Source organism: Salmo salar, chromosome 13 (genome assembly GCF_965601325.2).
Source record: "Salmo salar chromosome 13, fSalSal1, whole genome shotgun sequence".
Lineage (NCBI taxonomy): Eukaryota > Metazoa > Chordata > Actinopteri > Salmoniformes > Salmonidae > Salmo > Salmo salar.
This window is the reverse complement of record NC_138303.1, coordinates 73,171,384-73,189,942: the sequence shown is the minus strand read 5'-3', so window position 1 is coordinate 73,189,942 and position 18,559 is coordinate 73,171,384. Positions and strand designations below refer to the sequence as shown.

At 39.1% G+C, this 18,559-nt stretch overlaps 1 protein-coding gene across 4 annotated transcripts in view; it reads left to right on the top strand.

Annotated features, from left to right (window-relative positions):
• The first annotated feature begins 3,546 nt into the window (after nt 1–3,546).
• The window catches only part of cadm1a (cell adhesion molecule 1a), a 431,584-nt gene continuing 416,571 nt past the window's right edge, over nt 3,547–18,559 (top strand). For 3 of the 4 annotated variants that reach the window (XM_014137381.3, XM_014137380.3, XM_014137378.3), the window contains exon 1: nt 3,549–3,697. In XM_014137381.3, the coding sequence (XP_013992856.1) occupies nt 3,625–3,697 (73 nt within the window). In that variant the 5' untranslated portion in view covers nt 3,549–3,624. Of the gene's footprint in view, nt 3,698–18,559 lie in introns of all 4 variants that reach the window. The other variant, XM_014137379.3, reaches the window with a different exon arrangement.

Genomic DNA, 18,559 nt, shown 5'->3' with positions numbered 1-18,559 from the left:
ATGAAGAATTACAGAAAGCAACTCATTATGAGATTGACTTTGCATCAGTGCAAAAACTGCACTTGTTACTATCCAGGGGGACTGTAACCTAAATGTCAAACAGAAGGGACAACAAAGACAAGAACATGATTAATACATTTAGGAACAGTGTAAATAGGGACTATTTCATGTTTGTAGCTTACTTTCTGATCTTTTATTCCCCTACGAGTTTGAAATAACAGCTGCAAACCTATCCCAATGACACTGGAAATATTGTAAGACATCCTCATGTCTTCAAGGATGAGGACTTTTTCTGTAACCTTCAAATGTGGGAGAGAAGTAAAAAAAAAATCTAAATCCCACTTCCAAAAAACAATGGTTGATTGGCCTAATCTCTGATTGGATTTCTGAATGAGTATAATTAGAAATATAAATCAAACTGAAAAGTTCTCATTCACATTCCTCTCAAAGCAATCTGTCACATGTCATGGCCAGACAGACTCGTTTGTTCCATTCCCTCTAGGCTCTTGCGCCTGCCATAATGGGAGGTTATGCAATAAAATAAATGTCCACCACAAAATTATAGGAGGTTATGTAGCTTTTGGGCATTCATTAACCTACATAAGAAGGGTCTTTCTCAATGAGGTACTAATTGCATACATTAATTAAAACCGTAAACATAGCTTATCAGTATTCCCTTTCAATCTTTCAAAATATCTGGAATATTCCAACTACTTTCCTCTAGAAACAGTAATTTCCTCTTAGCTTATGGTGAGACTAAAATGTGTTCACTTTTACACATAAGAACAGATACTAAAATGTTCTATGTATCTGCATATTTACTGTTATACCAGTTAATTAACCATTTGATTATTTATCGTAGTACTTTTTCAATTAGGCTACTTCATCTGCACTAACCGATTAAGCAGCATATGCATAACTAATTATTTAACCCTCCCATTGCCACACACTAATACTTGTTTTTAAACTAACATTTCATGCTTAACATTTAAGTTCAGAAATATCATTAATATGTTGTTGTTGATTATGATTATGATTTTTTTGTTGCAGGGAGGGACTTATAGCAGTTTGAGTGTTATACAGCAACACATCAATACAACGTCACTACACTTTAAACATGCAAACTTCAAGCGGATGAGCACGAGTCCCTCAGCTTAACTTCTGCATGGTTGTGTCATTATAACTTTAATTAGATAACTTCACAGGAGGATACTGGGCCACAACAGGCCTGCGAAACACAGACGTGAACACATCGAACACAGCAGCAATACTGCAGTTTCACTCTTGGTGTGTGTGTCAATCTCTGCAGGGTACAACTCGAATCAGAAAGGTATTAGACCTTTCATCTGGTCGTGATTCCCTCTGGATCTCAGAGTCCTGAGATCTGTTCGACTCAACCTTACAATCCAATACCGATTTACAGTCCTTGGTCCAAAAAATTATTTGGTCAGAACTTTTGTAAATCACAAGGGATTTTAAGACTGAGCAGGCAAATTACAATCTAATATTGAGGGAGAACAGAGACCTGTTAAGCATATTTTTTTGATATGACATAGAAGAAACCCTTCGATTTCAGATTGCATTTGGGATTGCTTGTGTTTTACTATGAATTTGTATCCTTTCAAGACAGTTAATATCTCACTGTGGCCATCCCACTAGAAGGACTATTCTAATCAGTACATGTAGCCTAATGTATGCTAAAGGGACATCCTCATCACCTTTCTTCCTGCAAGAGATTCTTACATAACATTCTTACATAACTTGATACCACCACTAGAGGCACCACTTTGTAGGCTACTTCTGTCAGAGCATTCATTCCAATGACCCTCTGATTAGAGGTCTTCTCGGGTCCAACTGAGGATAATCCGACCTGAGGATAATCAGACCCGGACCCGAGTGGACACAATTTTTTTTTTTTAAAGGGGGACATGGACCCAAACGAATCCGAGAACAATCAGACTCTAACCCGAATGGACCCGATGACAACCAGATCTGGACCCGACCCGTCTAGACCAGACTTGACTGGATCCGAGTGATGAACAAATCATCTCTTTCAGCCAAGTTGCTCTTCTGGTTAGAGAATAGTTATTTATGGGCCTCTCAAGTGGTGCAGCGGTCTAAGGCACTGCATCGCAGTGCTAAAGGCATCACTATAGATCCGGGTTCGATCCCGGGCTGTTTCGCAGCTGACCGGGAGACCCATAATGAGGCACACAATTGGCCCAGCGTCGTCTGGGTTAGGGGAGGGTTTGGCAAGCTGGGATGTCCTTGTCCCATCGCGCTCTAGCGACTCCCTGTGACGGCCGGGCGCCTGCACACTGACTTCGGTCGCCAGATGTATGGTGTTCCCTCTGATACATTGGTGAGTCTGTCTTCCGGGTTAAGTGAGCAGTGTGTCAAGAAGCAGTGCGGCTTGGCGGGGTTGTGTTTTGGAGAACGCATGGCTCTCGACCTTCGCCTATCTCGAGTCCGTACGGGAGTTGCAGCGATGGGACAAGACTGTAACTACCAATTGGATATCATGAAAAAGGGGTCAAAAGTATAACATTTTTTTACAAAAATAAAAGAATAGTTCTTTATATGCTGTCTAGGCCTTCTATGTCAATAAACTCACCTTATTAGCCTAAAATAAATCTGCTTTAGTCTATGTAGAGCCATGGTTGGGTCCGCTCGGGTCTATCAGCTGAAGTTACCTTCCCTGTGGCTCAGTTGGTAGAGCATGGTGTTTGCAATGCCAGCATGGTGTGAGCAACGCCAGGGTTGTGGGTTCAATTCCCACGGGGGGCCAGTACAAAAAAAATGCATGAAATGTATGCATTCACTACTGTAAGTCGCTCTGGATAAGAGCATCTGCTAAATGACTAAAATGTAAATGTAAAAATGTTGCATAGACCTGTGACCTGATGACAATCAAACAGGACCTGACCTGGACCTGAGGGAAAAGTTAGGACCCGGATCTGTTCGGGTGGATGTAATGTGGGCAGAAGTCTATGTTTTGCTGAACTGTGTTTAAGAAATAAAATATAACAGTGAAAACTATATGTTCTATTCATACAGTACTGACTGTATGCTTATTTTTTAAATTGTAGTTGCATGATTCCCAAAGTGGATGTAGCCTATTTATATATGCAAATCTACATGCAATTGAATTGATAAAGGAAAGAATGTCCAGTTTCACTGCATTCAAGTCCAGCATCTTTTATAGTTACCATATAAAGAAGATATTCATTTCAAAGCTGCCAACCACATGATACTACCCAGTTCATCATGAGTCATCTATCATTGAGTCATGTAAGCACTGTACTAGCTGTATGTCACGCAACAAATAATTAGGAAAGTTCACTACATGTTTGCCTCGAACCCATTTTAACCCTTTACACAAAAATAATTCCATGTTCTGGAATGGATGAACACTTGAAATAAAAAGCTTAAGAATTTTCCTTTGCTCATATTCATAAGTATCCGCAGTAACACCTTTGTTAGCTTTTCAGTTGCCTAACCATCTTTTTTAAACAAGCAATTTGAATTGTCCCCTCCCTTCCATGCATATCATTAAAGAGAACGCTGTTGTCGCTAGGTGAAGTACTACTCGCGCCGCCAGATAGAAAGAAGCAGGTGTCCAACATGGCGATCGCAAGCAACGGATCTCTCGCTACTCTTCTCTTTTTGTTCATGATTCCAGCAGCTCTTCATAAAGGTAGGATTTCGGCCGATAAACTAAAGTGAAACAAACCTACGTATTTTGAAAAGATTTCTATGGACATGGGGGGCAAAAATGTGTCTGCATTAAGCGCAAGCTTTTTCTGGATGTGCCCGCATGATTGTGCATCGATAATAATAAACGAAGAAGTTGAATGTAACTGTTCTTCAAGTTGTAATACGGTATTTGATGTGCCTAAAGGATGAAAAACAAGACTCAAATAGTTGTTACATTCTTTGAATATTTCAATTTAAGTCAAATACAGCCTTTACAGATGTTTTTGCCTTCCATGTAGTCAACTAACCCCTCACACAAATCACTTTGGCTAGTTTTCCCTTCTCGTCTCGAGCCCTGTGCCACTGCCACACGCACATAGCTTACTGGCAGTTTAAATGAGAGAAATTAGATATGAAAACTGTTGTTTTTCAAGTATTCAAGTGTACGTTCAACTTCGGTGTAAAAGTTGAACGTGGTTTGTTTAAGCTAACCAGTCAGCTGTTCTCAATACTTTTGGGTTGTGATTATCCAGATTCTGTAGAACGCCGAAGCCTACAATGAATGCTGAATATTCTAGCGCGAGCTATTCAGTGCGATGGTTGATTTAGGCAGGCTACCATTGCAATTGCACCATTTTTTTTTCTTCTGGGGAGATGATCAGTTTTATTACAGATATAATTAGTTGTTGAATGATGTTGGCCGTTAGATCTTTACAAATAGTATTTAGTCTGCTCAAACTATGAACCGTACTGGGGTGATTGATTGGCCACAGTGTGTGTGTCTCATGCGTGACTTGGTGGGCTGTTGATGCGTAGTGTTACAGTGTAGCTAGAAAGGATACTCTGTCGCTATAAGCTTACATTTGAATGCCCAGGGAACGGCATTAGTGGTGTACAGATGCTACACCGATATAGACAAAAGTTGTTAGTGGTGCTTTTTTTTATGTGGCTTGCTTCCTAAACACCTGCAAAAATCAAATCAGTGGCATACATAAAACGACATGAGCGTGTGCTGTTATAGACTACGTGATAGGCTATTACGAATTAAGCTGATTCAACGATTGCACATATCGTGCGCAAGGTATGCAGTCCCCGCGTTGAGCATACATTTCACATTTCAATTCAGATATAGCTAAACTCCTGAATCTCGGAAGTTTTTTTGAATATGTCTTTCATGTTAGTTAACAACTGTTTGAAGCATAGGCTACCGGTAGTTATTCCTTGAATTATCATAGTCTATTTAGTCTTGTGGAAAAGAATAAACGATTCTCCTAAAAATCCGGCGGGCGCATTAGGCAGTTCTGCCAATTGCCAAACACACTTGTTTTGTATGTACACATCTATTTTCGAAATTATAGGGAATTTAGTTTACTGTAGCCTGAACATCAACAGGCTAATCTTAATTAAAGCTACCAAGTACCAACACTTGCTGTATAACCTATGATATTACAGTCCACAAGATGTGCACGGACCTATTTTTTATTTATTTATTTATTTAACCAGGCAAGTCAATTAAGAACAAAGGATATATCTTTACAATAACGCTCACACATATAACGTTAGGCTGAATATTTGGCATTTCTTCAGTGTGTTATCTTCTTTCAGAGTGCTTCTTCTGGATGCTCTTTAGCATTTCATTGCCAAGGTTTTTATACTAGGTGCCGTATATTTATATTAGGTAGCCTGTGCTGTGACGTTTTTTATATAAGTTAATGTATCCTAATCAGACCAAGTCAGTCAATACGTGGAATTCATAGAAAACATGTTTATGCTTTCAACACGTGATTTAACCCTATCAGTCCCAAGCCCCCAGCAAAAATCTGCTTTTAATTTATCTGACTTTTATTTACCTGCATGTCCAGCTCATACATTTTGCCTCACAATTAAGTGTTTTATTTTAAGGACAACCATGGCTACAAGTAGAACACAAAACTATTTGACATAAACAGTTGCATTCATGAGTTTAATTGACAAATTAAATAGTTTGCCCCCTGGGAAATTAATATCCATCTAGTCAGTGACAACTGTGTGGAGTTTGGAGTTTGTGACAGCAATTATGAGAGACTATTACAGTATTATAAAGGAAAGGGGGATACCTAGTCAGTTGTCCAACTGAATGCATTCAACTGAAATCTGTCTTCCGCATTTAACCCAACCCCTCAGAATCAGTGAGGTGCAGGGGGCTGCCTTAATCGACATCCACATATTTGACACCCAGGGAACAGTGGGTTATTTGCCTTGCTCAGGGGCAGAACGACAGATTTTTACCTTGTCAGCTCAGGGATTCGATCCAGCAACCTTCCGGTTACTGGCCCAACGCTCTAACCACTAGGCTATAGAAACTATGTTCTGGGGTTTCCTATGATCTTCTATGCAAAAGTACCCCTTACCTTCTAACAACTCTCGTGTTGCTTGTGAGTGTCATAGAGCAAAACATTACATGTGCGTGCTCATGAGAGTCAGTTTAAAAAAAATATATATATATATATATGTGTATATGTCGTTTTTAATAGTTTGAAGCTCAAACCATTCAGACTCTACAGACGTTTTGTAAAAATACCCAGTCCCGGGGCCCTTTGGGATCCGCCCTTGTTTTACAAACACTGCTCTAGCTCAGCCCCCGTTAATCACACAGAGTAACGGTTATCTGCGGATGCAGAAGAAATTGACGAATCCAATGGTACAACCCAACCCATAAGTCTGAAGCTAAAACATACAATATTTAGAAGACCTAAATGTGCCGGCATAACATTGGGACTCATTGGGTTAAATAGGAGGCTATTGCTGCTTTTCACTCGAATGAAGCACAAACTTCAATACACCACATTCACATTAGGGATGATAGAATAATGGGAACCGACTAACCGTGATTTCTCCCCAAACCCAACTTTTCCTGGGATAAATAACTGAGAAACAGGTAAATTATAATAAATTATTTCTATGAACACAATAACATGAAATGGAACTGTTAAATTATATGCAACGTCTAAATCTGGCTTCTCCACAGCATTTTCTCTGCTATCTGCATGATCAATCATCAACACTCAGGGTGGGTACAGACTAGTGATGCACCGATATTACATTTTTGACCGATATCTGATAATTTCCTTGCCAAAAAACCCAATACTGATATTTCAAATTTTAGCGCCCTTTTAAGCATTCTAGTACAGTTAAATAGTTAACACACACACGGATGCAGCGGTCTAAGGCACTGCATCTCAGTGCAAGAGGCGTCACTACAGTCCCTGGTTCGAATCCAGGCTGTATCACATAATTGGCCCAGCATCGTCTGGGTTTGGCTTGGGTCGGCCATCATTGTAAATAAGAATTTGTTCTTAACTGGCTTGCCTAGTTAAATAAAGGTTAAATACACACACCACACTGAACAAAAAGTTATTTTGTTTGCGTTTAAGTATGTCCCCATTACCAGTAAAACATAATCAAAAACTATTTATTTCTCTTACTTGCTGTGCTGTTTCATTGTACATTTGTTCAGTCGTTTCATTCTCAACCAGGATTTCTATGGAACGCCGTTTGGGTCTTTGCCATGGAACATCGTTTGGGTCTTTGCCATGGAACATTGTTTGGGTCTTTGCCATGGAACATTGTCTGGGTCTTTGCCATGGAACGCTGTTTGGGTCTTTGCCATGGAACATTGTTTGGGTCTTTGCCATGGAACGCTGTTTGGGTCTTTGCCATGGAACATCGTTTGGGTCTTTGCCATGGAACATCGTCTGGGTCTTTGCCATGGAACATTGTCTGGGTCTTTGCCATGGAACGCTGTTTGGGTCTTTGTCATGGAACGCTGTTTGGGTCTTTGCCATGGAACGCTGTTTGGGTCTTTGCCATGGAACGCTGTTTAGGTCTTTGCCATGGAACGCTGTTTGGGTCTTTGCCATGGAACGCTGTTTGGGTCTTTGCCATGGAACGCTGTTTGGGTCTTTGCCATGGAACGCCGTTTGGGTCTTTGCGTGTCAAAGATACTATTTAACACTATTTGACGTGTCAAATAACACTATTTGACCAATCAGGACCTGAATATGACTGCATGTCACAATAATTGAACAGGTTCATTCATTTTTTACGTAGTTATTACACATTGATTACACTATCACTCGTATTTCATGTCACAACGATTCATCGATATGTATGCTATGATGCTGGTAAAGTTGTCACGCGCACCTACAGTGCTGGTCATAAAAAAAAGCTAGCTAGCTCATGGATGCAAACAAGGTTCTTCCCCAAAAACATAGCAAAACGACAATCTATTTCAAGGTAGCTAATTATATAGCTAGGTGTCATCATCTAAAATAACCCTAATTTATAAGACAGTTCTTATTTGATTAATGGTGGTCGGACCCATCTATGTGAAGCTAGCCACAATATGGATTAGCCACAATAGTGGACTTTGTGGTTAGCCTTCAAAATAAAATTATGGCATAATTCTACTATTTGTATTTATTTGCATTACTGTCAATTACATACTTTTATTTTGAAGGCTAACTGCAAATTCCACTATTGTGCCTAATCCAAGATTAGCTTCGAAACAAATAACCCAGGGCGGTCGAGCCTCACTAGCCAAATGAAGCTAGCTGGCTGCTTATAACGTTAGCTTTGGGCAACAGGGTTAAGTAGCTGGCTAGCTATTTATTTTCATGAACTGAAGGTCAATTTCAATAGGCGAACAAGTGGCAACCTAGCTAATACTTACAAGGACTCCTAATTCATTGCTAAGAATAATGAAAATGACTGCAGTTTCTACTGGTCATTGTTTTCTGGTTGGTTGTATTGGTGCTAGCTAGGTACCAAGCTAAAGCTAGCTACCCCAGAAGTTGCGGTCGAACAAATGATGCTTTATTACCAACGTGGTATTGTATTCACATCGTTCGTGGCCGGTGTTTGCTTGTTTGCAGACTTTTTTTGTACAGCTTTGACAGTGCTACTGTATCTTTTTTGACACACAAAGACCCAAACGGCATTCCATAGTATGAATGTCGTGAAGCTAATAGCAGTGACACTATTACTGTGTAACTCCGGTAGGGCAACATCTGAAAAATAGCGCACTTGGTAGTGTGTACAGGTGCTCGACCAGTCAGCGAAAGCCAACATCACCCATGACAGAGAACAGTTGATTGTCAAGGGCAATGAATTCCATTATCTTGGCTTTAATAGATTTCGCCTTTGAGTTGTCTCTAGAGGTCGACCGATTATCATTTTTCAACGCTAATGCCGATTTATTGGAGTACCACAAAAAGCCGATACCGATTAATCGGACGATTTTTATATATATATATATATAATGACAATTACAACAATACTCAATGAACACTTTTATTTTTACTTAATATAATACATCAATAAAATCAATTTAGTCTCAAATAAATAATGAAATAGTTTCAATTTGGTTTAAATAATGCAAAAACACAGTGTTGGAGAAGAAAGTAAAAGTGCAATATGTGCCAGGTAAAAAAGCTAACGTTTAAGTTTCTTGCTCAGAACATATGAAAGCTGGTGGTTCCTTTTAACATGAGTCTTCAATATTCCCAGTTAAGAAGTTTTAGGTTTTAGTTATTATAGGAATTATGACGCGTCAACTTTTTCTCTCTATACCATTTGTATTTCATATACCTTTGACTATTGGATGTTCTTATAGGCACTTTAGGATTGCCAGCCAAATCTCGGGAGTTCATAGGCTTGAAGTCATAAACAGCCCTGTGCCTCAAGCATTGCTAAGAGCTGCTGGCAAATGCAGTTAAGTACTGTTTGAATGAATGCTTATGAGCCTGTTGGTGCCTACCACCGCTCAGTCAGACTGCTCTATCAAATATCAAATCATAGACTTAATTATAATAAACACACAGAAATACGAGCCTTTGGTCATTAATATGGTCAAATCCGGAAACTATCATTTCGAAAACAAAACGTTTGTTCTTTCAGTGAAATACGGAACCGTTCCATATTTTATCGAACGGGTGGCAACCCTAAGTCTAAATATTGCAGTTACATTGCACAACCTTCAATGTTATGTCATAGTTATGTAAAATTCAGGCAAATTAATTACGGTCTTTGTTAGGGAGAAATGGTGCGGCCAAAACTGCTGCATGTACCCTGACTCTGCTTGCACTGAACGCAAGAGAAGTAACACAATTTCCCTACTTAATATTGCCTGCTAACATGCATTTCTTTTAACTAAATATGCAGGTCAAAAAATATATACTTCTGTGTATTGATTTTAAGGAAGGCATTGATCTTTATGGTTAGGTACATTTGTGCAACAATTGTGCTTTTTTTCACGAATGTGCTTTTGTTAAATCATCACCCGTTTGGCGAAGTTGAAGTGGGCTGTGATTCGATGATAAATTAACAGGCACCGCTTTGATTATATACCACACAGGACAAGCTAGTTAACCTAGTAATATCATCAACCGTGTGTAGTTAATTAGTGATTATGTAAGATTGATTGTTTTTTATAAGATAAGTTTAATGCTAGCTAGCAACTTACCTTGGCTCCATGCAGCCACAATGTCCTTTTGATGCCGTACTCGCGTAACAAGTGGTCAGCCTGCCATGCAGTTTCTCCGTGGAGTTCAATGTAATCGGCCATAATAGGCATCCAAAAAGGCTGATTACCGATTGTTGTGAAAACTTGAAATTGGCCCTAAATAATCGGCCATTCCAATTAATCGATCGACCTCTAGTTGTCTTGCTGAAATTTTGTTACTCTTTTAAATGACTGCGCGATCCACACAGTAGACATTGTGGGCTAGTTTAGGAATGCTGTATTGCATGTTTAGCGCAAAATTTTACGTGCCGTCATTACGTAATGTACCTACATTATATAGGTATGCACGTCAGCTTTGACATCGGTTTTGCACATCGGGGCATTAAATTAGATATCGGCCGATACCGATGTTGGCATTTTTAGCTAATATCGGCCGATTCCGATATGTTCACCGATATATCGTGCATCCCTAGTACAGACAGCACATCTCAGTATGGAGTGCAGTTCACAATGCATGTATCATCTCATCATGTAGGATGTCCAATGGGTAAAATAATTGTTCATTGTGTTGATAGTCTCTATCATAATCCGTTCAAACGTTATTGGAGTTTTTACCCTTGTAGGATGGACAAATTACAGTGGTTGCTCCACTAAAAGTTTTGTGATTATACTGCGGTACTTAGAGGTAATTTGTGGTTTAGAACGGTACCCTGCATCACCACTTCATTGCTCCAGACCAGCGCAAGGGGGAGTTAGAGCACTGATTATGCTTTTGGGTCCTACTGTGTCTCTAACTGACAATGAATGGGCGACATAAACCTAAATAGAAACGGATAATTGTGCACAACTTCAGTATTACTTACTAAAACTGTTGTTACACTAAGGTTTTTATTATTTTATTTTGTTAGGATTATTTTGCTCTTACTGTAGTATTGTAGTCTACTCCCGACCGGTCACGTTGTACACCGCCTGAGTGGCACAATGGTCTAAGACACTGCATTTCAGTGCAAGCTGTGTTGTTATAGATGCTGGTTCAATACCTGTGCTGGCCTTGACTGGGAGACCCATGAGATGACTGTAGGTTTTTGGTTTCTCTCCCTCTAAAAACAGAAATAAATAATTATAAATAACAAACTAGCTTTATTTACAAATTAGTAACAATGTCTCACCCCATGTAAAAAAAATGCACATTTTATTTTATTTGAAAACAAAATATTCTCCAAAATATTGTTATTCTTTAAACAAAGTTGTTGTTATTATTAATTTAGAATTATATAAACCCATTGGATATTCTCACAGATATATTATTAACCCTGTTATTAGCAGCACAATATATATTGGTCATGGCTTCCGAGTGGCGCACAATGGGATTGCCTTGCAGTTCTCCAGCTGTATCCACTGAAAGCATGCAAGCTTCATGGCACGAGGGCAGGGGGCACGGGATGGGCCGCAGAGCTGCGCACAGAAGACGGCCTTAGTCTATTGGGAAGGGAGGAGGAGGAGGAGGAAGGGAGACGGGTCGACCCCGCCCTGCCACACTGGGTAGCACAGAGAAAAACTTTAAGGGGCATTGCACTAATAATGGCGCTGACTAGGGAAACATTCCCGCTGTTCTTAGTGCCAGTCTGCACGTTCAAACTAAAACAATGTGCAGTTGAAGTCGGAAGTTTACATACACCTTAGCCAAATACATTTAAACTCAGTTCTTCACAATTCCTGACATTTAGTCCTAGTAAAAATTCCATGTATTAGGTCAGTTAGGATCACCACTTTATTTTAAGAATGTGAAATGTCAGAATAATAGTAGAGAATGATTTATTTCAGCTTTTATTTCTTTCATCACATTCCCAGTGGGTCAGACGTTTACATACACTCAATTAGTATTTGTTGGACTACACACTTGCTTCAAATCATCACAATCCTGATGATGATGAGCTGATGATTTGAATTAGTTGTGTATTGCTAGGGCAAATACTAAAACCAAAATGTCCACCCCTTTGGGTCCCCAGGACCAGGATTGAGAACCATTGCAGTACAGTAATACAGTCCACACTAAAATATTAGTTTGTTTCATTGATTTACCCAAGAGAGCATAGCTACATCTATGAACTTTTATGCTTTTCTGTTGTGTGTAATATGCGATAGCCTATATGTCATAGGCTTTGTATTGGATAACGGTACAATCATTTGGGCTTTTTTAGACTTGGGCTCATAAAATGTTTTTAATGTAGGTTCATAAAATGTATTTGATGTTTAGCTCATTAGGCTCAGGTAGCATCAGGCTTGAAATTTCATGCAGATCAAAGATCTAATCAAGTCCAGACATTTATATGCTTTAGAATGACACCGGTTATGGCAGGAAATTCCGGGTTACCTGGGAGAAAAGGGATTTTATTCTCGGGATGCAACTTTTGTAAAATGCTGGGAAAATATTCAACCCTAATCCATTGTTGGAACAGTGGTAGGTGCTTGATAAACTATCACATTTGCTGCCTTGTTGATTTTTAAACAAAGCATGGGGTAGGCCTACAGTCAGACAGAGCAAATCAATAATTTAACTCGACCACACTTTACAATTTGCTAAGGAATTGCAGGATTTAAGATAAATGTAGTCACTGAAACGATGGTAAATATTGCAGTGTATTCAGGACAAGAGAGAGCTGCAGGTGCATTCATTTGTTGATCACCACTACATGTTGGCGCACGCGATGGTTTTAAGTTCATCATATGAGCAGTCATCAAATCACTCAAGTGCTCCAAATGAAATTGTTCAGCTGACGAGGCATTTGAAGTTCTTAATGTAGATTTAATTGAATGGCTTGTGGCCATCTATTTACTTTAAAAGCATTCAATATAGCCTAACTAGAGCATATTTTCAAAAATCACCATGAACAATTGGCCTAATGTGCAGTAATTTCCCATGTAGTTTGGCATTTTAACGATAGTTGTTCTATTGATTTTGCCTATTGCCATTGTTTCACAGTTAAACAGAAGAACCAGGACAGTTTGTTTGGAGTAGGCCTTTGGATGACCTTTTCAGTGAGACTGAATCTGTTAACCTCACTGTAATATTAAGAGTCAGATTAGGTAATAAGATCTCTAATTTCTCCACATAATTTGAATACCCCCCCATATCCTGTATTGAGTTTGGCTCACTGTAAAGTCAGTAGCCCAGTGATTGAAACAGGTGTGGAAATGGACCTGTATATTTCCTGCTGCTCTCTGTTTCTCTGGTGCCCTGAGCAGTAATGAAGAACAATGGCTTTATTTTGAGAGGAGGGGGTTGAAGTGGTTGTGTCATCCCTTAGATGACTGGGTTTGGTCACATCTGGCCACTATGCACTTAGTATAATCAAAGACAGAGAAGGCTAAGTCGTTACTGCGGTGCTAACTGATCCCTGATGAGGGATGCTGGATTAAAATCACATATTTTGAAACTACTGTACAAAATGTGCCACTTTATAGGTCTACTTTTTACAGTAAAAATTGAAATGTAGAAAAAAACATTCATAGCCTTTGAAGCTGTCAGTCATAACAACGGTACTAAGTCTAGCACACTGCTCTGAAAATAGTTGTTCCAAACTAAATATTTTGATTAGGCCTAGTTCTTTTCCCACGGGAGTTGTTAGGCCCCAATAACCTTGTTATAGCAGGATGTCATTAAATCAGACAGGAAGGGATGTTGTATGATATACGTGGGCACATTTTGCATGTATTCATCCATATAATGCTGGGTTAAACAATGAATAAACAATCTATGGATATTATTTATGGTTCCATACCCCTGAATAACAAAATGCTGGTTCATCATTGTAAGCAGGTAAGGAAAATGAATGTGTCCTTTTGAATACAATACAGGTAATTATCAACTGGGCTTGATGGGCTTGAGTGATCTGCGTTCTCATGTCTGACATTAGCATAACACTCGAGCCGGTATTACATTTCAGTGCCCCTGACAAGACCCTTCAAGCAGCCTCACTGTCCCCCACGGAATTGGATCCCTTGTGCTCATTGTATTCAGTTCCTGCCTATTGTTCCTACCTATTGCTGCAGTGTCTTGTCTGATGATAGGTTCTCTGCTGTTTTGTCTGCACAGATGCTAGAGGATTATGCTGTCTAATGCTCTTTATGCCTGAGCTGGGTGATGCAAGGAGGGTCTTGTGTGAAAATGCACACTAGACCCTCCCTTGTGGTAAAGCTATTGAAGTACAGGTCAGAAACAGTGTCCCTAAATAGCATTATTATGTAATAACATAACATTGTGTATTGTCAGAGTGATTACTTTTTATGAGCAACCTATTAACAGTCACTGCAGTAGGCACAGCCTAGGCCTAGCCTATTTCTTAATTAAACTAAATGTTTGAACCAGGTTGCTTTTCTTAGACGGTTTGCTGCTGCTTTAAAGTGTGCAGTATTTGTTGGGCTCCACTTGGCTGTCAGACTAATACCTTCCAGACTGAAAATGAGAATGTGTGAGGGAGACACTAATCTGCATAAGAATATTTTTGAGGATTATGGCTGGAGTCTAGCAAGCTGCCGTCCTATTGATTGGTCGCTTGGCCCTACAGAAATGACAGTGAGACCAGATCCCTCTTAATTCTTACTCAGTTTGAACACAGACAGATTTCCTGTCTTATTCTTGATGCTTTCTGCCCTAGGGCTGGGTGGTATTACGTATTTTATGATTATACCGGTATTGATGCATTGAACGGTTTGGGTCTTTACTTGACCTTATATAACGGTATTTGAATGTTTGGTTTGTTAAATATGATACGCCGTGTGTAATATCTATCTATCTATCTATCTATCTATCTATCTATCTATCTATCTATCTATCTATCTATCTATCTATCTATCTATCCTATCTATCTATCTATCTATCTATCTATCTACCAGACCTAGCCCCACCCCCTGTCACTCAAGGAGCGCATTTGTTGTTGTTTGACCATGAGACACTTGCGTTCAGTCTGCATGGTCAATGCAGCACATGCAACAATGTTGATGACAACGATGCTGTTTTCACTTAATATAAATCCAGTAGCGTTCTATAATTACACTATTAGTTTGTGTTTCTTACATCTGCAAACAGCTAGTTTGTCTTTTCTTAGCAAGTTGGGCCTAAATCTTATTAGCTGCTAATCACTAGTTAGCTGGCTAGCTAGCTAATAAATTGACTTGAGTCAGAGCAAACGTAATTAGCTATATAGCCTGATAATACCAGTGATGGTGTAGACCTAAATCAGCATGTTATTTGTGCAACAGTATCTTCTAAATCAAAAAGGAATAAGTGAAGCATGAATATGTTAGCTACATGAAGTAGCTAAGAAAAAACATTAAATGTAGACAAAGATTATAGGGTCCCCTAGGAAACACTTAACTTCTCTAGGGCCAGTGGGACGATTTCGTCCCACCTACGTAACAGCCAGTGAAATCCCGTGGCGCGTTATTCAAATACCTTAGAAATGCTATTACTTCAATTTCTCAAACATATGACTATTTTACACCATTTTAAAGACAAGACTCTCGTTAATCTAACCACACTGTCCGATTTCAAAAAGGCTTTACAACGAAAGCAAAACATTAGATTATGTCAGCAGAGTACCCAGCCAGAAATAATCAGACACCCATTTTTCAAGCTAGCATGTAATGTCACAAAAACCCAGAAGACAGCTAAATGCAGCACTAACCTTTGATGATCTTCATCAGATGACAACCCTAGGACATTATGTTATACAATACATGCATGTTTTGTTTAATCAAGTTCATATTTATATCAAAAACCAGCTTTTTACATTAGAATGTGACGTTCAGAACTAGCATACCCCCCGCAAACTTCCGGTGAATTTACTAAATATTTACTAAATTACTCACGATAAACGTTCACAAAAAGCATAACAATTATTTTAAGAATTATAGATACAGAACTCCTCTATGCACTCGATATGTCCGATTTTAAAATAGCTTTTCGGTGAAAGCACATTTTGCAATATTCTAAGTAGATAGCCCGGCATCACAGGGCTAGCTATTTAGACACCCAGCAAGTTTAGCCTTCACCAAACTCCGATTTACTATTAGAAAAGTTTGATTACCTTTGGTGTTCTTCGTCAGAATGCACTCCCAGGACTTCTACTTCAATAACAAATGTTGGTTTTGTCCCAAATAATCCATTGTTATATCCAAATAGCGGCGTTTTGTTCATGCGTTCAAGACACTATCCGAAAGGGTAAATAAGGGTGACGAGCATGGCGCATTTCGTGACAAAAAAATTCGAAATATTCCATTACCGTACTTCGAAGCATGTCAACCGCTGTTTAAAATCAATTTTTATGCCATTTTTCTCGTAAAAAAGCGATAATATTCCGCGTGTATACGTAATATTCCGCGTGTATATAAGCGTGTATACGTACAAAGAGAGAGAAAATAAAAACATCTCGTGCCCTCGAGCACCAGCCACTATCCAAACGCGATAATGTGTTTCAGCCTGGGGCTGCCTCGATATCATTCAGCTTTTTCCCGGTCTCTGAGAGCCTATGGGAGCCATAGGAAGTGTCACGTTACAGCAAAGATCCTCAGTCTTCAATAAAAAGAGCCAAGATGAACAACAACTTGTCAGACAGGCCACTTCCTGTTCAGAATCTTCTCAGGTTTTTGCCTGCCATATGAGTTCTGTTATACACAGACACCATTCAAACAGTTTTAGAAACTTTAGGGTGTTTTCTATCCAAAGCCAATAATTATATGCATATTCTAGTTACTGGGCAGGAGTAGTAACCAGATTAAATCGGGTATGTTTTTTATCCGGCCGTGTCAATACTGCCCCCTAGCCCTAACAGGTTAACCTGTTAGGGCTAGGGGGCAGTATTTGCACGGCTGGATAAAAAAAATGTATTGGCTTATTATATATGGATAGAAAACACTCTAAAGTTTCTAAAACTGTTTGAATGGTGTCTGTGAGTATAACAGAACTCATTTGGCAGGCAAAACCCTGAGACATTTTCTGACAGGAAGTGGATACCTGATGTGTTGTATTACCTTTAAACCTATGCCATTGAAAAACACAGGGGCTGAGGAATATTTTGGCACTTCCTATTGCTTCCACTAGATGTCACCAGCCTTTACAAAGTGTTTTGAGTCTTCTGGAGGGAGATCTGACCGAACAAGAGCCATGGAACGATGATGGCCCATTAGACACCTGGCGCGCGAGTTCATGTTGGGTACCCTCGTTCCAATACGTTATAAAAGAGTATGCATTCGTCCACCTTGAATATTATTCATGTTCTGGTTAAAAAAAGGCCCTAATGATTTATGCTATACAACGTTTGACATGTTTGAACGAACGTAAATATATTTTTTCCCCTCGTTCATGAAGTGAAGTCCGGCGGGCTTAGATCATGTGCTAACAAGACGGAGATTTTTGGACATAAATGATGAGCTTTTTTGAACAAAACTACATTCGTTATGGACCTGTGATACCTGGAAGTGACATCTGATGAAGAGAATCAAAGGTAATGGATTATTTACATAGTATTTTCGATTTTAGATCTCCCCAACATGACGACTAGTCTGTATCGCAACGCGTATTTTTCTGGGCGCAGTGCTCAGATTATTGCAAAGTGTGATTTCCCAGTAAGGTTATTTTTAAATCTGGCAAGTTGATTGCGTTCAAGAGATGTAAATCTATAATTCTTTAAATGACAATATAATATTTTACCAATGTTTTCTAATTTTAATTATTTAATTTGTGATGCTGACTTGACTGCCGGTTATTGGAGGGAAATGATTTCCTCAACATCAATGCCATAGTAAAACGCTGTTTTTGGATATAAATATGAACTTGATAGAACTAAAAATGCATGCATTGTCTAACATAATGTCCTAGGAGTGTCATCTGATGGAGATTGTAAAAGGTTAGTGCATCATTTTAGCTGGTTTTATGGTTTTGGTGACCCTGTCTTTGAATTGACAAAACATTGCACACAAGTCTTGTAAATGTACTGTCCTAACATACTCTAAATTTATGCTTTCGCCGTAAAACCTTTTTGAAATCGTAAAACGTGGTTAGATTAAGGAGATGTTTATCTTTCAAAGGGTGTAAAATAGTTGTATGTTTGAAAAATTTGAATTTTGACATTTATTTGGATTCAAATTTGCCGCTCTTGAAATGCACCTGCTGTTGATGGAGTGCACCACGGGTGGGACGCAGGCCCATAGAGGTTAACAACACTTTGGTTCCTACCCTGTCACAATGGCATTTTCATTCGTTGTTATGTCAAACAACACTGTATTCAAGTGCCCACTATTATACTGTAACTCTAGAATTAGAATAATCATTCTATTTCCATGATTCCAACAGATCACCCA